Source organism: Panthera leo, chromosome C1, assembly GCF_018350215.1.
Source record: "Panthera leo isolate Ple1 chromosome C1, P.leo_Ple1_pat1.1, whole genome shotgun sequence".
NCBI classification, from domain to species: domain Eukaryota; kingdom Metazoa; phylum Chordata; class Mammalia; order Carnivora; family Felidae; genus Panthera; species Panthera leo.
Window position 1 is genome coordinate 192,392,268 of NC_056686.1, and position 25,362 is coordinate 192,417,629.

General features: G+C 43.3%; 2 protein-coding genes across 2 annotated transcripts; both read right to left on the bottom strand.

Annotated features, from left to right (window-relative positions):
• Positions 1 to 10,457: 10,457 nt before the first annotated feature.
• Positions 10,458 to 12,918, bottom strand: LOC122228178 (gamma-crystallin F-like). Its single transcript, XM_042953115.1, has 3 exons — positions 12,910 to 12,918; positions 12,576 to 12,818; positions 10,458 to 10,730 (listed from the first exon to the last, which is right to left on the bottom strand). The coding sequence occupies exons 1-3, from the start codon at positions 12,916 to 12,918 to the stop codon at positions 10,458 to 10,460; spliced, it is 525 nt and encodes a 174-aa protein (XP_042809049.1).
• Positions 12,919 to 19,117: 6,199 nt separating this feature from the next.
• Positions 19,118 to 20,839, bottom strand: LOC122228179 (gamma-crystallin D). The gene is made up of 3 exons (XM_042953116.1): positions 20,831 to 20,839; positions 20,497 to 20,739; positions 19,118 to 19,400 (listed from the first exon to the last, which is right to left on the bottom strand). The coding sequence occupies exons 1-3, from the start codon at positions 20,837 to 20,839 to the stop codon at positions 19,128 to 19,130; spliced, it is 525 nt and encodes a 174-aa protein (XP_042809050.1). The 3' UTR covers positions 19,118 to 19,127.
• Positions 20,840 to 25,362: the final 4,523 nt, after the last annotated feature.

Below are 25,362 nucleotides of genomic sequence, written 5' to 3' on the forward strand. Positions count from 1 at the left end.
CTTTCCAGGCCCCTCCCCAGTCTGTGTGCTCAAGTACTCCCAGCTGCCAGCAGCACCTGTTACTCGTGCGCTCCAACCTTCTGACCATGAAGCCAATGAGAGACTTGGCTCAGGAACCAACATATGTTACAGTCATTGTTCTTAGAAGCGGTGGAGGTGAACAAAATCCCAGATTGCTGCCTGGACCTCAGGCTGCTCCCCACCAGCCTGCCTGTCCCTCTGGTGGGAATTATATTCTGCTTGACTGGCCTTGCCTTCTTGCCTGACTTCCCTACTGGGGCAGAAGCCCAGACTTGCACAGCAGCCTTGTAGGTGTGGGTTGCAGGCACCTCGATGCCCATCTTCATGGCTCCTGTTAACTCCTTTTATTGTCACTGCACTAGGCACTGCTATGAACTTTCTGCCGCCATGTTTCATGGGGTCTTTTTGAACGCCGATGGGAACTCAGAACTCACTAGCATTCATGCTTCTCTCTAACCTGGCCACTTACACGGTAAATCCTCTGCTGGAGTGGGGAGCTCATCTCTGCCCCTGTGTTAGGTAACTCCCGCCAATTCCATGCTACCCGTTCCGGCCGGGAACTCCCACATGCCTTCCAGAGTTGTGTCCCCTCTTTTTCTGGGTCTTCTCAGCCTCTCCTTCTAAGTTGAAGTTTTCCCTTTATTTTCTGTCTTCTGAAGATAGATCTTGGCGTTTCTAGTCCTTCAAGTAACTATCTTGGTAAACTTGTTCTTCTATAAAAACCAAAAAAAAAGTTCTTATTATTTTAAACTTAAGATAACAAATAATAATCATAATGCTATGGGTTTTCAGTACTGGGCTGACAAAATTGCCTAAAAAAAAAAATTCCACAAGGAAACTGTCCCCACGCCTAAGTCTCTGCAGCGTAGGAGGCGTCTATGGCCCTCCCTCACAGACTCAGAGCCTCTCCTAGGGGTCAAGTGACCCAGCTCCCTCCTCACTCCCAAGAGGGCTGGTCATGGGGGCGTCCTGCACCCACATTCCTTTTCTTCCTGGGAGAAAAGGTTTCCTCTGTTCTCTGACAGGAAAACTGTAAAGCATCCTTAATGTTTTCTCACTGAGAGTGACTTACTGGGATATTGCGGCACTTTCCACGCCTTCATTCTCTTTCCTCATTTATCTTGTACAAATTATGTTTATGAGAAGACACTTCCCGATGTCTTATAGTGTTGTGCAGTAGAAACACGAGTGCTGGTTTATCAAGCTAACTCCTCCCCAGACGAAGGCAGGATCGTTGATGTGTGGAGGACTAGTTACTGCAAGTCTAGGTCTGCCAATGTACGGCAAGAATGTCCCTTGGATGTAGGGACCCCACCAATCACACCGTCTCTTCTGGCCTCGCTGATGATCTTGCCTAAAATGACGGAAGCTACGATATCCAGTCTGGTTTTCTGAGTGTTACAGGCCTGGAATCTCCCCGAACAGCTCTTGCTTTGGACTTTCAAAGATCCTTCTTTTGTTTCCAGTCATCCAGGTGGGGACACTTCCCTGCCCCTCCCTCTGGCTCTTTCCTTCTGGTTCTGGATGTGATTACCACCTCCCAATAAACTATTGCTAGAAACGACACGTCTCAGGAGATAATGTACACACTTTTCTGTGTCCCCCTCCTCCCCAAGCCTCCTATGTGTGTCCTCCCATGCAGAGGCAGTGTAACTTACTTATGAAACATGAGGATCCCGGAACCAGAGAGATCTGACATCAAATCCTGGCTCTGCTCCTTGTATGTGTGTGTGGCATTGGACTAATCATGTAACTGATCTGAGCTTGTGTCTCTGTTCCTGCAGGTAGGACTGGTACGGAACTCATATGGTCGCTGTGCAAGGATTGGCATGGGTGGGAAGTGAGGGCACCGTGCCTGGAGACCCTGTAACTGTTGTCAACTATTCTCGCTGGCTGTATGGCAGAAAGGAATATTATCGAAACAGCAGGCCAGCCTTCCAAAGCTGCTGATCTTTCCACGGCAGCTCAGACCTCGCTCCCTGATGTGTGGGTGATATGTGCCAACAAATATATTCCAAATGTGTCGCAAATATATTCCAGATGCGTCAAGAATTTCAGTATTTTCCTGTGTAATAAAACCTCAGTGGAGAATCATCTTAAGAGTGTTAATTGGTTTTATCTGTCAAATAACAATAATGTGCGCTATACCTCATGGGGAATGGGTTTTTTTGTTTGCTTCTGAGCTAATGGGAACATTAAAATAATAGCTCCAATGAGGAAGGGGGTAGGGAAGAGGTCCTGTCCTGCTGTCACCATCTTATTATTATTATTATTATTTTTTAACATTTATTTATTTTTGAGACAGAGAGAGACAGAGCATGAACAGGGGAGGGGCAGAAAGAGAGGGAGACACAGAATCCGAAACAGGCTCCAGGCTCTGAGCTGTCAGCACAGAGCCCGACGCGGGGCTCGAACTCACGGACCGTGAGATCATGACCTGAGCCGAAGTCGGACGCTTAACCAACCAAGCCACCCAGGCGCCCCTTATTATTATTTTTTAAGTTTATTTATTTATTTTGAGAGAGAAAGAGACAGCGCAAGTGAGGGAGGGGCAGAGAGAGAGGGAGAGAGAGAGAATCCTAAGTAGGCTCCGTGCTGTCATCACAGAGCCCAGCTCGGGGCTCAATCCCACAAACCATGAAATCATGACCTGAGTTGAGATCAAGAGTTGGATGCTTAACCAACTGAGCCACCCGGGCGTCCTCACTGTCACCATTTTAAGAGGCTCCCTGGAGGGTAGCAGTTACACTGAATCCTCACTAGCCCGGGTCAAGCTGAGGTACAGCCAGTTACATTGGCACAGCTTTTGTCATTGGGAGTGCCAGAAGGTTGGCTCCTGTGTCCTCCCTTCCTCACTTCCTCCTTTATCTTTTAGCGTTTTCCTACTTTCTAGTACCACCAGATGTCCCAGATTCATCTTGTGTTTCCTCTGCTCCCATAACTACTTCTTCTTGAACCCCTGGTTCCCTTTATTGGACCATGGTGCTTAGAAGTCAAGAAAAAGCCCATTATTGCTTTCTCTTATGTGACACACAGTACTCTGAACACTTCTATATTCTGGTCACCAAATGGGCAGTCGTTTTTCACACATAAGTGATTGTGAGACACCAGCTGGGTGTCCTATAATCTAATGCCGTTCTGACACTATCTGCCTGGAGACAGCATTGATCCCACAGTCCTACAAGACTGCCTCCCAACCCCAGTGCACTTAAGACCCCAATCAAAAGCACAGGCTGTCATGTGCTCCTGACCACCTGCCTGTAAACTGGAGGTTCCCATAGCCTCCTTCTTGGGTTTGATTAATCTGTTACGGTGGCTCACAGAACTCAGGAAAACAGTTTACTTACTAGATTACACCTGCTTTATACGAGGATTTTCTAAATGGTTTTAGTGTTAGTTTTTTGTTTTTTTTTTTTTTTTTTTTTTTATGTATTGGTTTAAAGAAAGGACCTTTACTAAAAGCAGCTAGCAATAAGACCATGGCCATCAAACTAGTTTCTCTCATAGAAGTGGCTCTTCTTTTAAGTGTTTCTGACATTGTTCTTGGACTGTCTTAGTGTCAAAGTCTGTAGTTATACTCATATCATTTATTGTTACTCAACAGTCTTGGGGAGAACAGCCCAGATGGCAGAGATGTATAGGGCAAGGTGACTAGGATGGTCACTACTGTGCAAGCCACCATTACATTGCCTGGCATTTCTGTCTCCTTTAAAATCTTTCTCACGTTGAACCGATAACAGCCGTCCCCTAAATTACACCCATTGGCATTAATTCTGTACTGGGCTCACATAGGAAATAGTCTAGGCTCCTTTTCACATGGTAGCATTTTATTTTTTATTATTTTTTTTTTAATTTATTTTTTTTTAACGTTTATTTATTTTTGAGACAGAGAGAGACAGAGCATGAACGGGGGAGGGTCACAGAGAGAGGGAGACACAGAATCTGAAACAGGCTCCAGGCTCTGAACTGTCAGCACAGAGCCCGACGCGGGGCTTGAACCCACGGACCGTGAGATCATGACCTGAGCCGAAGTCGGACGCTTACCCAACCGAGCCACCCAGGCGCCCCTCACGTGGTAGCATTTTAAATACCTGAATATACTAACATTTTCTTCTCTGGTCCAAATTGCACCAATTTCTTTATCTACTCACAGGAGATTGTTTTTAGTCTCTTCATAATCCTGATGTCCTCTTTAGAAAATATGACATTTTAGTAACAGTCCCTTTATAATATATTGCCTAGTATTGAATAATTTGTTTGACTAGCTTGAAGAAAAGTACATCCATTGTTTCCGGCATTCTAGGTCCTGTAGCTCCATAAATACACTTCTAATTACATAATTTGCAGCCAAACTCCTCATACCTAGGACATCCTACATCAAACTTTGGGCTTCGAGATCATTTTTACAAATCCACAATTTTTGGATTGGGTTTGGGATTCTCTCTCTCCTTCTCTCTCTGCCCCTCCCTCTCTCTCTCTCTCTTTTTCAAGATAAATAGATAAACTTAAAAAGAAAGGCTTCTCCTTTAAAAAAAAATCCACAAATACAAAATATAGCCCTTGGGACAATAAAAAAGATAAATAAATACTAATAATAGCTAATGTTTAATGAGTTACTATATGCCAGGCTTTTTACAGCATTATACTATTATTATTATGTCTCATAAAACCCCATGAAGTGGGTTTTATGAGTATCCCCATTAGGCAGATGGGAAAACTGTAGCTTAGGTTAGAGAGGTTAAGTGGCTTACCTGATGTCCCATAACTAGTTCATGGTAAAGTTAGTATCCAAGTTTGACTCCCAAAACTAGCTCTTGGGAATTCAGGAGCAATGTTTTCAACAGAAAACCACCTGGATGGTTATGGTAAACTGTCACCGTGCCAACTGAAGTATTTGAAAAGTCATAATGATTATTTATGGGAATTTGAGTTTGTTGTTGCTGCTGCCTCCCCACCCCCAAATGCTGTTGCTTCTTAATTGTAAAATTGTGTTCTGTGAATCCTTGAATGGAGGTTTATAATGGAGGGCAAGGGGGAGATAGAAAAATTCTGATTACAGCCTTTAAGATTAAATAAATATTAAAAGTGAAGAGTTGTGAAGAATAGAATTCAAGATAGATGGAAAAAAATTTGAAAATTTGTGAAGAACGAAATGATGAAGCAGGTGGAAAGAGTGAGCTGTGGAGCATGGAAACCATGGAGAAGAATCTGGAACATGGGCAGTGGAGTGGTGGCCTGGGAGAGTCTGATGGTAAGACTTGGCTTAGAATGGACCCTTTTGATTTCCTGGAAAGAAAAGATGATTTCCTGAAAAGAAAAGATGATTTCCTGGAAAGAAGAGTTTGGAATTTATATTTAAGACCGGGTTTATCTTATGTTCTCAGGACCCTGGGAGGGTGAGGCAGGTGGCTACAAAGTCAGAGTGAGAGAGGGTAAGTTTCAAAGATGGAGTCTAGTAGATTCTCAAAGGGAGCTGGGATCCGGGCTGGTTTGTAGCATTCCCCTGCCACGTGGGACATAGAGTGAAGGTTTTCTAGAATGCCTAATAGAGTCCAAGGGGTATGAGGACATGAACTGTATTTGTGAGCTCTATCAACAATTCCCAATTACCGCCTTTGAAACCAATGTAAGCTGGGAGTAGGCAAGCTCAGGCAGAAAGGTAACATCCCTTGGAGGATATGGGTCAAAGCAGCCTCAAGATGCATAGTGTGAGTGTTACTGTAAAGGGTGAAGGTTGTGACTTTCAAATGCAAGGATGGGCACTAGAGGAGCCATGCTGCACACTGTTCATTATCTCTGCGTATACCTAGGTTGATCTAAGATATTTAAGACCAATGGGATGATGATATCCTTGTATGTCTGCAGACACTGAGAGAGGGACAGAGGAACACAGGAAGTCAGCCAACAAGATTAGAAACAGCTCTCTTGTTTCTATCCTAATGGAGATTAATCAACCAAAAAATGACTCATACACAATGGCAAGGAAAAAACGCAAAGGATGTCACAAAGAGTTGGTTGAGAACTCATAAGTAAATAGGGGCCGAGCTTGAAGATGAAGTGGAGGACATATCTGAAGAAATATGTGAAATGTATCTTACTTCTGAACTTGAAGTTTCATAAATTAGCAATGGATCTGTCACATGTTGCAAGATGGAGGAAGAAGACAGGGGCTCTGATAAAAGTCACGGTGCAAATGCTGGATTCCCCACCCGCAGGGGCCTCACTGGCTCCGTGAACACAGACTGATTGTCATGCCTTTCTTCACCTGCTCTTATGAAATGCTCACATTGTGTCACAACGCTCTCAAGCCCTGCTTTTTGAGTAAGATTTACGTTGGCTTAATAAGCATTTTGGCTACAAAATAAGTTTGCAGAGCATACACTGCCTAGCAGAGTATATTTAAAAGGTACAACATAATCTCTCTTTTAAAATACATTTTTTAAAGTTTATTTATTTTGAGAAAAAGGGAGAGAGAGAGAGAGAGAGAGAGAGAGAACCCAAGCAGGCTCTGCACCATCGGCATAGAGCTCCACGCAGGGCTCGAACCCATGAACTGTGAGATCACAACTTGAGCTGAAATCAAGAGTTGGACACTTAACCAACTGAGCCACCCAGGTGCCCCAATAATCTCTTAATATATGTGATTTTGGAAAAGGCTTTTAAACCATATTTGCCTTTTTTCTGGTGAGCACTGGGTGGAGCTCTTATCTAAATTAAGTAAAAGCATTGTCTAAGGGAAAGAGAAGGGAGCTACTTTAAAGAGTTTGGAATTTATATTTGTTTAGTCCCGGTGGTACAAAAGACGTTCAACTTTTCACTAAAAACGAATAAATAGGCATGTGGCTGCCTCAGCAGGTAGAGCATGTGACTCTTGATCTCAGGGGGTGAGTTCAAGCCCCATGCTGGGTGTAAAGCTTAGTTAAAAAAACAAATAAATAAAAATCGGTCTTCCTTTTAAAAAAATAAATAGATAAGTAACTTTAAAAAGAAAAAGAGGAAGAAATACAGGAGCCAAAAATCCGTAAGAAAGATGTGAGAACCATGATACAGAGAGAGGATTTGTGAATGGAAAGCTGTCTTGTTAATAATAAATTCAGCAGACAGTTTAAACTTAGCTAGGTTCTAAGGATTTCTTCATGTTCTAAAAACTTTGTTCCTAAGCAAGTAAAGATCTCCTTGGTCCTCAGGTGGTTCCAGCCGGCCTAATCAACAGCACTGGAAAAAAAAAAAAGTGGGGGAACGATCATTGTCTCACATCCACTGGGTTTATCTGTGGCTTTACTGGGCCAGGGTTGTTCTGGGAATCCTCCCGCAGTCAGATTACTTCTCTGCCTGGAGAAAGACAGATACCATAGGTTTTCACTCATGTGGATTCTGTGAAACTTAACAGAGAACCACGGGGGAGCGGAAGGGGGGGAAGTTACAGAGAGGGAGGGAGGCAAACCATACGAGACTTAAATATTGAGAACAAACGAGGGTTGATGGGGGGGTGGGGAAGAGGGGAAAGTGGGTGATGGGCATGGAGGAGGGCACCTGTTGGGATGAGCCCTGAGTGTTGTATGGAAACCAATCTGACAATAAATTATATTTAATATAGAAAAAAACAAGATTACTTCTCTGCCTGTGCCTAGGGTTAGTTCAATTTGAGGAGAAGTTGGGATCCCCATCTTGATCCTGGATTCAGACCTTGTTTTCCAATCAAGCTTCATCATTATTAAAATACTGGGCATATTTGACTAATCTAGAATAAATAAGTCAAAAAGCATATGTAAGTTGACAAAACTTACAGAAGAAAAAGAAAAGAAGAAGAAAAAAATTATTGGAAGAAAAATTCCAAGAAGAAAAAAATTATTGGAAAGTGATGTAATTAATTCAGAACCTTTGGGAACGTGGCCCAGGCATTAGCATTTTTAAAAGCTCTGTGGATGATTCTAATGTACAGCCAGACATGAGAAACAGTGATCTATACTCTACTGGATTTAGGGGATACCACTGCTCATTAGCCCAGAGTTTCTCAAATTGGTGTGTACATAAGAATCATCTAGCAGGGCTCCTGGGTGGCTCAGGCGGTTAAGTGTCTGACTTCGGCTCAGGTCATAATCTCGTGGTTGATGGGTTCGAGGTCCACGTGGGGGCTCTCTGCTGACAGCTCAAAGCTTGGAGCCTGCTTTGGATTCTGTGTCTCCCTCTCTCTCTGCCTCCCCCCCACTCACACTCTGTCTCTGTCTCTGTCTCTGTCTCTCTCTCTCTCAAAAATAAATAAACATTTAAAAAGAAGAAGAAGAAGAACCATCTAGGGATCTTGTTAAAATGCAGATTCTGACTCCGTGTGTCTGGGTTCAGGTCTGAGGTTCCACATTTTTAGCAAGCTCCCAGGACATCCCTGGGCGGCTGGTGTGCAGACCACACTTTGGGAAGAAAGGCTTTCACCCACTGTTTTCCAAATGTTCAGTGTCATAAGCCTTGCCAGGGGAGCATGTTAACTCTACAGGTGCGCAGGGAACTCCCTGGAGATCCTGATGCACCAGGTCTAGGCATCTGTGTTGAAAGTGCCCGGGTGATTCTCAAGGCCTGTGTGGTGGAGAAAGGCTGTCCTAACTTAATCTGGGTGGTTGATTGTGCACCAGGCCTTTGCTACTCTCACTAAAGCCTGAAAGTCCTTAATCTCTCTCTTAATAATTGTAAATGTGGGTTCATAAGCACCACATGATTTTTTTTTTTAGTATTCAATACAGTTTTCCAGATTTTCCTTTTAAATTTATTTATTTTTTAAGTAATTTCTACACCCAGTGTAGGCTCACACTCACAAGCCCGAGATCAGGAGTTGTACACTCCTCCAACTGAGCCAGCCAGGCGCCCCCCAAAATTTTTGATGAACTGGTAGATAGTGCTCTCTAGTGTAATGGTCAGAAAACCGAAAGCGGTATGAAACAACAATTCGATTCCACTTTCCTAATTATGTTTGCATTGTTCCTGCTGACTTCCATGTTTCCAGATTCATCTGCTCTTTTTTTTAATTAAAAAAAAAATGTTTAATGTTTGTTTTTGAGAGACAGAGTGTGAGCAGGGGAGGGACAAAGTGAGGGAGACACAGAATCCAAAGCAGGCTCCAGGCTCTGAGTTGTCAGCACAGAGCCCGACACAGGGCTCGAACTCCCAAACCGCGAGATCATGTGAGCCAAAGTCAGTTGCTTAACTGATTAAGCCACGCAGGCACCCCTGGATTTATCTACTCTTAGGAATTAGCTAGGGGTGCCTGGGTGGCTCAGTCAGCTGACTATCTGACTCGACTTCAGCTCAGCTCACGATCCCAGGTTTGTGGGATTGAGCCCTGTGTTCAGCTCTGCCATAGATGTGGAACCTGTTTGGGATTCTCTCTCTGTCTCTCTGTGTCTCTTCCTTTCCCCTGCTTGCTCTCTTTCTCTCTAAAAAGAAAAAAAAAAGAACTAGCTAAAAAGTCAGTACCATTTGTTTCTTAAACACCTCTTTTATTTTTTTACGTGAAATTAAATTTTTTTAAATAAAAGAAAAAGCTTTTATTGTGTAAGCCATCGTACTTTTAGCATAATTTATTAGTCCTCCCTCCCATGCATTCATTTTAAAGCTGGGGTGCCCAAGGCTTCACTGATATACACGCCCTGGGGGATACTATCCCATCTTGTGAATTTCAATACCATCTACCCTCTGATAATTTGCAAACGTTGATCTCCAGCCCATGCCTCTCTTCTGAACCCCAGGCTGGTTGCCTGGTTAACCACTAAGCAGTTATCTGGTCAACAACTCCATCTGATGTTCCTGGACATTTCAAACTCCTCCTGCACAAAATGGGACACCTGGTTTCCCTCCCCAAACGTGCTTCTCCTGCAGTTGTCTCTGTTTGGGTTGAAGAGAACTCCATCCGCCCAATGGCATAGGACAACCCTCTCCTGCACCTTGAATCCGATGGGAATTTTTGTGTTCAGAATGTGTTCAACACGCAACCACTTCCCTCTTGTACAAATGCCACCGCGCTGCCCTAAGCCTGTGACCTCTTTTTGGTGTTTGGAGGTTGCAGCAGCTTGCTAGCGGCTGGCTTCTGTTTTCTTCCTCACCTCTTTCTCTTTTCATTTCAAAGTTTCTTCCAACAACTTCAGCAGTCAGCAGTCACAGAAGCAACCATATCACAAAATAATGTATTCTCTCTTCCAATTTTTGTTTTAGAGAAAAAAAAATAGGATTTTAAAGAAAGCTGGAAGTGTTTAGGCAGGAGCTGCGACAAGGGCACATAATACCACATATCACTGATCAGTGTAAGCAAAGCCACATTATTCCCAGCTTCCTTTCTGCTGAGCCCTTCCAAGGAGACTGAAAGGAAAAGAGGACCACGTGACTGCAGGAAACACACAAGAAATATTTTATTAGCTTCCAGATGGAGAACAAGGTAGAGTAAAAATATTTCAATAGTATTCCGCGGCTCTCCTCAAAGAGCCCACCCGGGCACTCGTGGCCCCCCAGTCGTGGTAGCGCCTGTAGTCCCCCGGTCTCAGCAGGTACTGCCGCCCCCGGTAGTTGGGCATCTCGTAGAGGACCCAGTAGCCCTCCAGCACTTGGAAGGAGTGGATCTCGCTGAAGTGGAAGCGGTCGTGAAGCGAGGAGCAGTCCTCGGTGATCTCTACCATCTGGCCCCTGTAGTCCTCTCGCTCGTAAATCCTGATCCTGTGGGAGCTGGTCTGTGGGTTCAGCAATTAGCAGATGAGGAAAAGTCAGAAAATCTAGCCCTTAGCAACCAGGGACACAACCCCCAAGGGACTGGACGTTCCCTTCTCTTTTCTACATCAAAGATGACAAATTTTAAAGATAGCCAACACCAGGGCAGCTGTGTGCAACTGAATAGGCTGTATACTGCAGAACTGAAGAAGGTGTCATTCGCGTAAAGAGGCGTATGGTGCTCCCTAGAGCTAAGACCACAACCTACATGAACCATACATACTGGCCCTAGTTAATATCATTCTTTTTTTTTTTAATGTTTATTTATTTTTGAAAGAGAGTGACAGAGCCTGAGTGGGGAAGGGGCAGAGAGAGAGAGGGAGACACAGGATCCAAAGTAGACTTCAGACTCCGAGCTATCAGCACAGAGCCCGACACGGGGCTCGAACCCACTGACCTGAGCCGAAGTCGGATGCTCAACTGACTGAGCCACCTAGGCACCCTTAGTTAGTATCATTCTTAAGTAATAATTTATGTATATTTTATATATATCATATACATTTTAAATTTATGTTTATTTTATATATTTATTAAATTTATTAATTAAATTTATTATTCATGTATTATAAATTTATATATTATATACTATTTATATGTAAGTAATAATTTATATATATTTATTTAAATAAATTTTTTAAAATGATCCCTGGAAAAAAAAAAGTTATAGTTTTGAATCTCAACAGTATTAGAAGAAGCTAGTGGGAAAGGAAGTCAAGTTGCTTTTCCTTCAGGGGAAGTCACAGACTGGTGGCAATTCAAGAAGAGAGTCCAGTCCAGGCAATCCTAAGACCCTTCCCTTCTCCTTTAAGCCCTGCTTCTCTAAGATCCTGAAAAGCAAGAGCCATCACAAAGATTCGCTTCAATTCTCAGCTCTAGGATATGCTCCTGCAAATCTGCTTTAGGTAATAAACAGGAAATTCTCCCGAGCAATCATCCTGCAGCATTAAGGGCTGCTAGTGAGGAATCTTCCATGGTCAAGGACCCACGTGTACATCACGTGATTTGGTCGCCACAACAGCCCCACACCTGTTTCTTCTTTTAGGAGAAGCTCGTGACTAGAGCTCTCAGCGTGTCACGTGGAAGGTCGGGGCAGGCACGTGGAAACCCAGGTTTTCAGGCTCCTCGTGCTGGGCTGGGTCTTATCAAGGCGTTAAACCCTCCGAGGGGGTTTCAGAGGTGGCCGGAGCGGTACCTTTCCCACAGGACTGGGTCGCAGTCAGGTTAGAGAATCCCTAACTGCAGAATTCCAGGCCGCTGGGGCTTTATTTGGGTAACGGCGGGCTTTGCCGGAGCGGCTGGAATCACACAGTCGGCCACTTGTTTTGCCTGATCGGGAAGCAGGGCGGGAGGCTCATGCTAACAGTGGTGGCTGGGGGAGGGGAGGCTTGCCAGGTGCCAGGTGCCCACCTCTCACCCTCGTTCCAGCCCTGTGAGCTAGCCGCCTTCACATTCTACAGAAGAAGAGAGAGAGAGAGCCCCAGGAAGTAGCCCAGGCCACCTGATGCAAAGGTGCTAACGTGCTGCTTATTCACCGCCTCGCCTGGGGCATAGACTCTCTGAACGGACCGGGTGCCCTACTTTCTCCCAGTAGAGGTGAGTTTACTTGTAGCAGAGCAGAATGAACTTTTAAAAGAGAAGCGTCCCCTCGCATACTTCTGCAGTGGAAGGAAAGCTTAGAGACGTTGACAAAGGAGAGGAGACCATGGCGAGAGGCAGCCAAAGGAGGCCGCCACCCTGCACGACGAATGCCGCCTCTGGAGCACCCATGTGGCTCCGGGGCTCGGCGGGGCCCGCGGGGCCGGACTCACGTGGGGGATGAGGCGGCAGGAGCGGACCGCGTCGCTGAGGCCCATCCACTGCTGGTAGTCCGGGTAGTCCCCGCGCCGCAGGAAGTACTGGCAGCCCGAGTAGTTGGGCTGCTCATAGAGCATCCAGCAGCCGCTGTCCACGCGGATGGAGTTGCAGCGGCTGAAATAGGGCTGCAGGTTCGGGTGGTCACTGCTGCACTCGTAGTGGCGGCCCTGGAAGCCCCGGTCCTCGTAGAAGGTGATCTGCAAGGCAAGGGGAGGAAAGGCTCAGAGGCCTGGCCCCCAGCCCCGGGGCGCGGGGGCCCCTCCCGGCCTGCGGCTGCGCTGGGCTCACCTTCCCCATGGCTGGTGGATGGAGGTCAGTGATGGGCCGCCGGCGCGCGGGTCTATATAGCACGAGGGCTGCTGCGTTGGCAAGAACAACACAAAAGGGGCCCGCGGGGTGAGGAGGGGATTTTCTCTCGCTCTTTTCTATATAATGACAGCGGGGGTGGGGTGGGGGACTTATTGTATGTTTCCTCTTAGACTCTCCAGTGCTTTCGAACTGATGACCCGCGTTAAAACTGTCACTTGGTGCCTGTGGGGCCTTTAAATGAAGCCTGTTTAGGAATTTGGAACTGAGCAAAGGCCCTTAGCCAGTTAATAATTGTAATGAGGTATTTGGGTTATCTTTTACAGTTTCAGAATGATTTCCTTTTTGACTACCAAGGCTGGGTAGTGACTGAGACCGAGGTCAGCATAGGCCCCAGCATGAGGCATCTGGATTAGAGAGCATTTCCTTGGAGTGAGGGTTGGAGCAGGGACAAGAACCGCCTTCTCCACAATACGTTTGAAATTAGATGGGATTTCCCTCCAAGAGGTCCCGTCTCTGAACCTAGAGACTGGCAAGTGGCTACAGCAGATATGCTGACACACTTGAGGAGGGGTGATAGGGGCTTGGACCCCTAGAAAGCATGCTGTGTAGGCACCTGGCCTCTGCTCTGCTCCCCGGCCGCTGGGCGGGACCAGAGCCATCTCTGGAGCCTCAGCTGGGGCACCTCTGGCCAGGAAACCCTCACCTTTGGAATTCATGAGGTGCAAGTTTGTTGTTCTTACTCTGTAGCTTTCTATTTAACTAATAATTTTGCAAAGTAGGTGCTAAGCTAGTTAGTTCTAGCTGCTGATGAATACAAGTTAACATGCAAATGTAACAAGTTAAAAACCCTACAATCTTAACCTTTCCTAGCCCTGGGCAAGCCGCGGTTGCTCTGTAGTTAAGGCTCTGACTCCGCCAAGGCCCCCACCTCTACCCCTGGTGGCTCCTTCAGAGCAGAGTTTAACTCAGCTCTCTTTAGAGCAGAGTTTCTCAGCCTCACACTATCTTGACATTCTGGGTCAAAAAATTCTGTGGTGGGGTAGTTGTCCTGTGCATTTAAGGATGCTTAACAGCATCCCTGGCGTCAACCCACAAGATATTAGTAGTATTATTCTCCTAGTTGTGATAGCCAAAAATATCTCGAGACATTAGAAATGTTCCTTGGGGAAGCAAAATCAACACTGGTTGAAAACCACTGCTTGCTTGCTTGCTTTATTTATATATATATATATATATATATATATATATATATATATATATATATATATAATTTTTTTTTTCAGAGAGAGAGAGCACAAGCAGGAGGGGGGCAGAGACAGAGGGAGACACAGAATCAGAAGCAGGCTCCAGGCTCCAAGCTGTCAGCACAGAGCCCGATGTAGGGCTTGAACTCACAAACTGCAAGATCATGACAAGAGCTGAAGTTGGACACTTAACTGACTGAGCCACCCAGGTGCCCCAAAAACCACTGCTTTTGAAGAAGCTGTTCCTCAACTTGATACAACCTGATACACTCTATCTCATTCCTTAGTTTGGATTGTTGTGACTAAAGTCTACTGCTAAAAAATTGTTTTCCCTCAACAAATTTCATTTGTTGCACACAAGTTTAATAAGCCTTATTCACATTCTTTCCTTTACACATTCTTACTTTTATAGAATATTTGGAAACTATGGAGAAACATTTAAAACCATAGTCCTGTGTCAAAAAAGCACTATTAATATGTATTTTAAAACTTCTTTTCAGTTCTGCAAGTGAAAGAATTCTAAAGACCCACTGCACAACAACGTGCATATAGGTAACACTACTGCATGATGCGGTTAAAAATGGTTAAAACGGGGGGCGCCTGGGTGGCTCAGTCGGTTAAGCGTCCGACTTCAGCTCAGGTCATGATCTCATGGTCCGTGAGTTTGAGCCCCGCGTCGGGCTCTGTGCTGACAGCTCAGAGCCTGGAGCCTGTTTCGGATTCTGTGTCTCCCTCTCTCTGACCCTCCCCTGTTCATGCTCTGTCTCTCTCTGTCTCAAAAATAAATAAACGTTAAAAAAATTTTTTTTAAAAAAAATGGTTAAAACGGTAAAAGAAAAAAAAAGATACCTTTGCCCATACTCCCACCCCTCTTAATTTTCACTTCTTTGATCTAATAGTTTCATCTGTAATAATTTGTCCAAAGGAAATAAAGGTACATGCAAACATTATGTATAATGATGTTTTATCAGACCATTGTTTATAATATAAAAAAATAGGGCATTAATTCGGTAAACTATAGAGCATCTGTGTGACGAGGTGCTAGGCAGTTACCAAAAATCATGTTCTCAAATGATTTATTTAAGGACATGGAAAATGCTCCCAAATGTTAAGTCTTTTTAAAGTAAGGATATTATACACCGAAAAGTAGAAAGTATTGCTGGAGGAAAGAAGATATAAATAAATGGAAATACATCATGTGTTTATGGATTGGAAGACTCATTATTGTTCAGATATCAATACAACCCAAAGTGATCTACAGATTGAATGCAGTCCCTATTGAAATTCCAATTTTTTATTCAGGAATAAAAATGAAATCCCTCCTGAAATTCACATCGAGTCTCAAGGGACCCTAAAACTCAAAAGAATCTTGAAAAAGAAGAACAGAGCTGGAGAACTTGAATTTTCTGATTTCAAAACATATACAAAGCCACAGTGATGAAAACAGTATGGTACTGGCATAATGATAGACACAGGGGCCGGTGGACGAGAATAAAAGACTCCGAAACAGAGCCTCCCCGTGTAGTCAATGGAATTTTGACAAGGTTGGCAAGACCATTCACTGGAAAAGGGAAGTCTTTTTAACAGATGGTACTGGGGAAAATGAATATCCACATGCGAAAGAATGAAGTTGGACCCTTACCCTACGCCATATAAAAAACTGGCTCAAAATGGATTAAATGTAAGAACTAAAACCATAAAACTCCTCAAGGAAAACATAGGGGAAAACTTTCATGACGCTGAACTGGGCAATGATTTCTTCGATATGACACTAAAGCATGGGCAATAGGTAAATTGGACTTCATCAAAATAAAAACAACTGTGTGAAAAGGAGTGAAAGATCATGGAATGTGAGAAAATATTTGCAAATAATATATCTGATAAGACACTGATATGCCAAGTACATTAAGGACTCCTATAACTCATCAACAACAAGCAAAAAGCAAAAAAAAAAAAACAAAAAACATCAATTTTTAATAAAATGATAGGAACAGACATTTCTCCAAAGAAAATATATAAATGGGCAATAATCATATAAAAGGATGCTCAACATCACTAATCACTGGGGAAATAATGGGATACTATTTCATATCTGTGAGGATGGCTCTTATAAAAAAAGAAAATAACAACCGTTGGTGAGGATGTGGAAAAATTGGGAATGTTGTGCATTGCTAGTGGGAATGTAAAATGGTACTATGGAAGACTGTTTGGAAGTTGCTCAAAAGAGCTAAGCATCTAATTCCCAGATGATCCATCAATGTCACTTCTGTGCATCTACCCCAAATTGTTGAAAGCAGAGATACAAACAGGTATTTGCGCACCAACATTCACAGCAGCATTATTTACAATAGCCAAAAGATGGAAACAACCCAAATACTCCTTGAGGGATGAATGGATGAAAAACATGTGGTATGTGCATTGAATGGAATATTATTCAGCCTTAAAAAGGAATGAAATTCTGACAAATGCCACAGCATGGGCAAACCTCAGGAACACTATGCTAACTGAAATGAGCCAGACAGCACGACTATTATGTGATTCCATTTATTTGAGGTACATACAGCCGTCAGATTTATGGAGACAGAAAGGAGAATGGAGGTTACCCGGGGCTACAGAGCAGTGGGAATGGGGAGTCAGTGTTTCATGAGTGCAGAGTTTCAGTCTGGGGTGATGACAAAGCTCTGGAGAGGAATAGTGCTGATGTTTGCACAACGTTCTGAATGTGCTTTATGCCACTGAATTGAACACTTAAAAATGGTTATAATGGTAAATTTTAGGTTATGTATATTTTACCACAGTTGAAAACATACTTCATGAGCAAAAAGACAAAAATACATCTATATTAATTTTATTGATATTAACTTCTTGATAATTCTACTGAGGTTGTAAGAACAAATTATATCCTAGGAATTAAAAGGGAATTAAACAGCATTTAAAATAGAGTTTATTTTAACTTGCTTACAATCCTCTCACTTTATAATGAGAAATAAAAGAATAATTGATATAATTAGTGTCTTAAATTTTTTTTATTAGTACCTTCCCCTCCTCGGGCTTCCTACCCCTTTCTCCCTTTATTCTTTCCATTCCAATTAGCTTATATCACAAAAGCTTATACTCAAGAACCTGATAACATTTCCAGGTCCTCTTTAATCTTGGGAATTTGTGCTCTGGACACCATTGTGTTGGAGGCGACGATGGTTGGGTGTTCGCCTTTCCCCAACCTTCCTTGTATGGTGTCCCAGTTGTGCCTAGAAGCTCTCCTATGGTTACCAGTGATACCAGCTTCAGGATGATGCAGGTTCTAAACATGGTGGGAGACAGACAAAACCCAGGGCCCTGCTAGCATTGCTGAGCTGCTGAATCAACCATCCCTAAATCCTGTGCTATCCTAAGACTTCCTATCACATGAGCTACTAGATTCCCATATCGTTCGTCCATTTGATGTGGGGCTTCTGCTTCTGAAGTGATTCAGATTCATTTTTGGCTGAGAGATTAGGGTGAATTGTGATCAAGCTTTGGAGAAGGAGCTGCTCACCAGGGGGAAGGTGGAAGAGTAATTCAGGTATGGAAAAGATGTGAGCAAAGACAAAGAGATGTGAAAATGCTTGGTGTGCTTGGAGGACTCAGGTGGGTCAGGAGAGTCAGGTAATAGGGGATGAAGTAGATGGGCTGGGGCTGGGTTCTTGTAAGAATTGTTTTCCTGTGGACGGTGGAGGAATATCAAAGCTTTTTAAGCAGGGAAACGACTTGATCAGATCGGTCTTTGAACATACACACCAATCCTCCTTTCTAAAATTCTAACAATGAGAACACAAGACAGAGCAGAAAGTAGAAGAACCAATGTAAGTGAATGCACCATCCAAAATGTTGAGGGCCTTGAGTAGAAGAAAAAGGTGGAGAAAGGACAAATTAGTTCTCTGCTTGAACTGAGACGTCCATCTTCTCTTCCCCTCAGACACTAGCTCTCCTGGTTCTCAGGCCTTTGGACTCGGACTGAATTATAATATAACATCTCCTGGCTCTCCCGTTTACAGATCGTGGGGCTTCTCAGTCTCCGTTAGGGAGCCAATACTTACCATAAATCTCATATTCTCTCTCTCTCTATCCTATTGGTTCTGCTCTCTGGAGAGCCTGACCAATAAACATTGTTTCAGGGGCTTGACCACATTAAGGCCAGCATTTCTGAAACTGTGGCATTTCTCCCACACTTGTCCCCTCTTGGGTATAAAATGCCTGAAAGAGGAAAGAACTGTGGCACCAGGGGCAGCCACTCCTTTTCATCAGGAAGGCAAAAGTTTTTCCAGAACCATCTCTTCTCTCTCCATCAGCATTCTTTCACTTATGTTTCCATATCCAGAGAGTGTCACGTGACAGCCTCAGTTAGCAAGAGACTCTGCCAGAGATTCATGAATTCAATGTGTACATACAGTTTAGGGGATTCAAAACCTTCTGAAGCCCATTATGGTAACCTAGCTTCAGTATCCCTGTGTGTGCGTGCGTGCGTGTGTGTGTGTGTGTGTGTGTGTGTGTGTGTTTTCAGAATCCCTGTTTTAAAAAGTGGGTCCTGCTATCTCTGAACCTCAGTTTTCACATCCTCACACCTCAGAGAAAAACCGAAATCTAAACAGATTTTTAATAATCTGTTTTGAAGCAACAGCTTGTTTAAAGACCAGGGAATCACATGAGACAATGTATTGTAAAAATGTTTTGCCAATTGTAAAGTTGTACTTAACACGAAGGCACGTTTTTATTGTGAGAGGTGTGTTTTATTTGTTATGGATCACACATCTTGGTTTCCACTTGTGCTGTGTGGTTGTGCGTACGTGTGTGTGAGTGAATAAAACAATAAAATAAGAGGAGGACAAAAGAAAAACACAAGAAAACCAATGCCAGGAGCACACAGAAAATATTTTATTAGTTTCCAGATGGAGAATAAGGTAGAGTAAAAATATTTCAATAGTAATCCATGACCCTCCTCAAAGAGCCCACTCGGGCACTCGTGGCCCCCCAGTCATGGTAGTGCCTGTAGTCCCCTGGCCTCAGCAGGTATTGCTGTCCCCGGTAGTTGGGCATCTCGTAGAGGACCCAGGAGCCCTCCAACACGTGGAGGGAGTAGATCTCATTGAAGTGCAAGCGGTCTTGAAGAGACGGGCAGTCCTCAGTGATCTCTACCATCTGGCCTCTGTAATCTTCCCTCTCGTAGAGCCTGATCCTGTGGGAGCCAGCCTTGCCCATCCAGAGATGGAAAGAGGAGAAAAGCAAACCATGAAATGGATGTAACACATTCAGGCAGTCCAGCTCAAGGTATTTTGTAATATAGGATAAGCCTTAACTAATTCTCCATATTAATATACTCTCCATTTTCAAAGGTGGAAATTCGGTACCTTTTCAAGACCATAAAGTGTGACGGAAAGAATTAAGAAGGAAATTCCACTCTTTCTGTGTTCAAAATTTCCCAGGATAAACTATTAACCGAGTTCAGTATACCCCACCAGAGAGAAACCCAAACCTTTAACAGCTTATTACTACTTTTTCCATTTTGGGGAAATATTTTTAATTTTTCAAGCAGGTGTCTTTGAACAGTAAAAGCAGCCTATGAAATGAATGATCTTGCATTGGATTTAAAATAAATCTTGGAAAAATCACCAAGGACTTGGATGTTTCTGTTTCTGTGGAAAGCAAAGTTAAGCATCTTAAGTCTCTCAGAAATCATTGATTCTCATTGAATCATTTATGAATACAATAAAGAAAAATGAGAAAGAAAAATCAGTAAGCCCAAGGACTCGTTTTTCAAAAGCCTTAGTGTTTTTAAAAAACACATATTTGAAATATACATGGGTATGTGCATAAAATTTCTCTGTGTTTCTCTCCATTGAGAGAAAGCACTTTTATTTGTATAGGTCCGGTAAATCAAAATATGCAAGTGGGGAGCAAAAGAGAGAAAAGTCTTTTAAACATTAACCCTTGTAAAAGTTTCCTTTACAATGCCTCACTGCTCTGTGACTACGGTATATTCTAGCAGTTCATTACTCTTCTATGGGATATTAGTGCTTTTTCTACAACTCCATTGCAAGTTGTTCCAGGACAGGACCCATAGCTTTTACATGTCCAGGCCAGCCAACACATTGTTGCTGAGTAAATATTTGTTGATTCATTGGTGCCTGGGTAACACTTTGCTTCTGTCTGGGGCAAATGACATTGAGCTACTCTACCATAGCTGGTCTTTTGTCCAGACTCAATTATTCTTGATGATCACTACTCCCGATGGTTAGCCTTTGCTTGAAACTACCCATTCTGTGTCCTGTCACGGGGCTGGACTCACGTGGGGGATGAGGCGGCAGGAGCGGACCGCGTCGCTGAGGCCCATCCACTGCTGGTAGTCCGGGTAGTCCCCGCGCCGCAGGAAGTACTGGCAGCCCAAGTAGTTGGGCTGCTCATAGAGCATCCAGCAGCCGCTGTCCACGCGCACCGAGTTGCAGCGGCTGAAATAGGGCTGCAGGTTGGAGTGGTCACTGCTGCACTCGTAGTGGTGGCCCTGGAAGCCCCGGTCCTCGTAGAAGGTGATCTGCAAGGCAAGGGGAGGAAAGGCTCAGAGGCCTGGCCCCCAGCCCCGGGGCGCGGGGGCCCCTCCCGGCCTGCGGCTGCGCTGGGCTCACCTTCCCCATGGCTGGTGGATGGAGGTCAGTGATGGGCCGCCGGCCCACGGGTCTATATAGCACGAGGGCTGCTGCTGCGTTGGCAAGAACAACACAAAAGGGGCCCGCGGGGTGAGGAGGGGCTCATTGTGCTCTTTTTTCTCTTTGCTGTCAAAGTCCACCGGCTCATTGTGGGTTTTGGTCCCATTCTCTCTGGAGTATTCGGGTTGCTATCACTGTCTGATGCTATTGACACCGTTTGAAAAAAAAAAAAAGTAATTTGGAACATTGTTTATTTAATAATAGAAGCAGAGCTTCAGCCATTTTGTATATAGTCGATCCTTCTACTTGTATAGGTTGGGGAAAAACAACAAAATGTGACTGAAGGAGCAAAAAAAAAAAAAAAAAAAAGCAGAGTCTTAATATGGTCAATATAAAATTAATCTGCAAGAACTATCATATGACGTATGTGCCACGATATTGTACTAATTATGAATAGGAAGAGCATGACCTTAGCTAAATGTTGAAAATTCCAAAGTAGTTCTTTAAGAGAATTTTCTTATTGAAGGGTGTAAGTTACTGGAATGTTTTATCAAGGGAATTTACAAAACTTCGGACTTGCAGGTACGCCAAACAATAGCAAAGACAATAAGAACACACCAGCAAGCACAGATCTGAGGTGTCTGGTCGGAATTTGTTACAGCCCTGTCTGGAGGTAGACTGAGGATTAGATGTTTCAGCGTGGCCAATTGTAATTCAAAAGGGAGAGCAGTGTTAAGAGGCTTCATCTCAGAAAGAAGAATGAAAAGGGAAATTCCTAAGTTGGAGGAAATAAGAAAAAGTGAAAACACAAAAATCGATGACCTCTCAGGTTATTATACAGTAAAACCCAATTCCTAGAAAACCCATTTCTGGTAGGAATCCCGATACCCCTTTTTCTCTGGGGAACAAGAGTACGCAAAGCTTTTGACTCAAAGGAGATTAACTGCGTGAACACAAAGAGAAGTTATAGCTAAAATGGTGTGGGAAGAGGAAGGAATAAATCTGGAAGCTGAGACTCTAGGAAGACTTTAGAAAGTATTTATTAGCCTGGAAGAGAATAGTTTGATGGGCTGGAAAGAGCACTGGAGTGGAAGATGACCTATGCCTTTGGCCTCTTTCATGTCCAAAGAATTATTCACAGTCCCGTGTTGTCTCATGGAAATACTTTGTCTTGACTTTGGGTCATAAGTCTTTGTAAGTCTGTATTTGTGAATAAACACCAACTAACGTACAATATGATGATTTCCGTTCTTGTTAACCACTAGATAAAGGCATATGTTTGCAAAATTACTTCTGTTTACAGAGTGGAAAAATAAGTAGAATAAAAAAATCATCATTTTAATTAATAATTTAAAAATTAATCATTAACAAAATAAAAAGGTTAAAATTGTCGTTTTGCTCAGAGTTGTTTCTGCGGGGAGAGTGTTGAGAGGTAAAAATAGTAAAACATGAGAAAGAACCAAATGCAGAGCCCCAGGGAACACCCAGAGGAGCATGGTGGGAGTGGGCTGTGGGGACCACCAATACAATTACAAATTTATGATACATGTAGAGGACCAAACAAGGGAGTTGGGTTTGGTATTTTCATTGACTAGGAAGAGAAAAGGCTTTATTTCAGCCTGGAGAGACAAGGAAAAAGAAAGAAAAAACCAACTCACAGTTTTCACAGAGCTGAAAAGTGATTGGCTCGGGCCAAATGTGCCTTGATTTTAATGCTCTACAGAGAATTCCTGGATTGACAAATGTGTGTCAGACCAAGGCCTCAAACTGCACTTAGTGTGCTAAGTGAACATAAGCTAAGACTTGAGAATCCTCACGCCTGTGGCACTGAAGCAGAGGTCTGTACAAGTTGCCTGGAATGACTGATGGGGACTGTCTTTGGAGGGAGAATAAGAGATAAGGATCAGGCACCCTCAATCCTGAGCTCTAGTCTGGGAAGTAGCCCTTTGTCACTCCCGAAATATTCAGGTGGTTTCAAACAAAAGTGAAGGCAAAAGAGACGAGTTCAGGTTAAATTTTACTGCACGCAGAGTCAAAGATTTTTGTAGCTGCTGTAAATGTCAGTCTACAGAATGAAGTGTATGAGAAGTACCCCTTTCCTTATTTTCTATTGTTGAAATATTTCATGAATCTAAGTCTCATTCCACTAGGATGGACAGAAAATTGAACTGCAGTCATTGTTGGGGTTTTGTCTTCTCACTTTCCCAGGCTCTACAGTTGGGTTCTGTGGGCATTTCATGGCGGTATTGGGTGTGCTGGGAAGTCCCGTGTTAGCCATTGGCGGTGGCTGTCCCCAGCTTTCACACCAGCGTGGAAATGAGCATTGGCAGCCCCAAGGGCTGTGGGAACTGGGATGTGTTTTATTTGGCCGGCACAATGTTTAGATGTTTTTCATGATGCTTTAGGTTGGTTCGCACAACCCATAGCTCCCCATACTCATCATCACTCCTTGTTGTCTATAAGAAGTTGTTTTATTTATTTACATCATTTCTCAGGCCCCTGAGGGCATTGAGCTGCAGCCTCAAACAAGAGTTTTCAAACTCTGCTCAGTTTTTGCCAGATGAAAACACTATACATCAGAGCAAAATCCCAAGCATTCTTCCTTGGTCGGAGCCATAGTTTACTAGGAGCTTGTGTATCTTGGGGTATTAAAGTGTCCTTTTGTAAATGTCTCTTCTTTTGTAAAATGATGTACGAAGAGATGGTGCTTAGTTTTACAATTTTGCTGGTTTGTTTAAATTTTAAGTGTCCTTGCTTGGCAAAACAAAAATTGGCAATCTTATGTTGGTCTCTATTTAAAGAAAACCGGTCTGGGAAACCTAAGCTACTGAGAATCATTTGATTTGATATCATGATTTGAGCCATTTGGTATCATAAGAAATATGTAAATAAATATTACTCCATTTATTTTCCCTAGAAATTTGTCTCGGGATGACTTTAAAGTACTAAATAAAAGTACTTGATAAACAAAAGTGATTATATATGTATTATTTAGTACCTGAAAAGTACTTGACTTTAAAAAGTGATTACATCCTTATGTTTAACGTAAGCATCTCGTATTTCTGGGTAGAGCTCTGTGGTGGTAGGGACAATGCCTTTCATTTGTTTGGGTTGTTTCATCCCCAGTACTAACATATGACAGGCCTATGGTAGGTGCTTAGAAAACGGTGAAGATACTAACTCAAAAAAGTTAGGATCTTTGGGTGGCCAGTAACTGGACAGAATCTAATAAAATTAAAAATAACTTGTGCTTTGATTGGGCGGTCTCACTCCTAGGTCTCTATCCTCCAAAAGTTATGGCATGTGTAGATAAAGGTACATGTACAATGATATTCTTTGCAGCCTTGTTTGTAAAAGGAAACTTGGACAAGCCCAGTCACCAATGGGTAAATGGTAAAATAATCTAGGGGGTCTTCAAATCACGGAATGCACTGCAGCCATTAAATAGAATAAGATACGTATCTAGATCTATGTCCGTATCATTTTTCATGGTAAAAGCAAGCTGCAGACTAATATGTGCAAGTAAGTAAATAAATAAAAAGCATGCATTTCATGAAATGTCAATATAAACAGGGAAAAAATTCAAGAAGGGTGCCCATCAAGTGTAAAGCAGGGTTGGGGAATAGGGGCGCCTGGATGGCTCAGTCGGTTGAGCGTCCAACTTCGGCTCAGGTCATGATCTCACAGCTCATGAGTTTGAGCCCCGCGTCGGGCTCTGTGCTGACAGCTCAGAGCCTGGAGCCTGCTTCGGATTCTGTGTCTCCCTGTCTCTCTGCCCCTAACCCACTCGCATTCTGTCTCTGTCTCTCTCAAAAATAAAATAAACGTTAAAAAAAAAAAAGCGCTAGGAAATAAAGAGTGGGATCAGAAGGACCCTCTCTACTTCTTTCTTTATAGAGTTTGTAAAGTAGTAGGATTATAGGAGGCTTTTCTTCAGAGGAAAAATTTTAAAAATAAATTAATTCTCTACTAATGGAAAGATTTTCAATTTTTTTCAACATGCAAGGCTTTACTTGTGAGCAAGCAGGTTTTACTTCAATCAAAGTCTATTTAAAATATTTACATATATCTCATTAATTGCTTTGCATTAGCTGCACTTCAGGTAGGGTTTGGCCCAGGGGATATACTGGCCAAGAGGTGCACTGGGGGCTGGAGCCACTTTAGAAAAGGAAGGGGGATCTATGACCCACCCAAAAGTATGACAATGTCCACTGGCAGCTTTGACATTAGTCATGTAATACTGTGCTCAAAAGTAAACAATACTACAATTCCTTATGTAGCCTAAACAGGCTTTTTGCCAAATGGGCTTCTCTTCACTGCTCATCTGGGACCTCCTATGGCTTCCACTCACCTGCTGGGTCAGAAGGAAACTCCTAGAATGCTGTTCCTCAAGACCCTCACCTGAACGCCTCCCTCCTCACCAGTCACCCTCTCCCATTTTTCTACCTTGACTTCCCTTTCCTTCTTAGACAGGCTACCTCATCCCTCCACCCCCACTTGGGAGCCTGTTC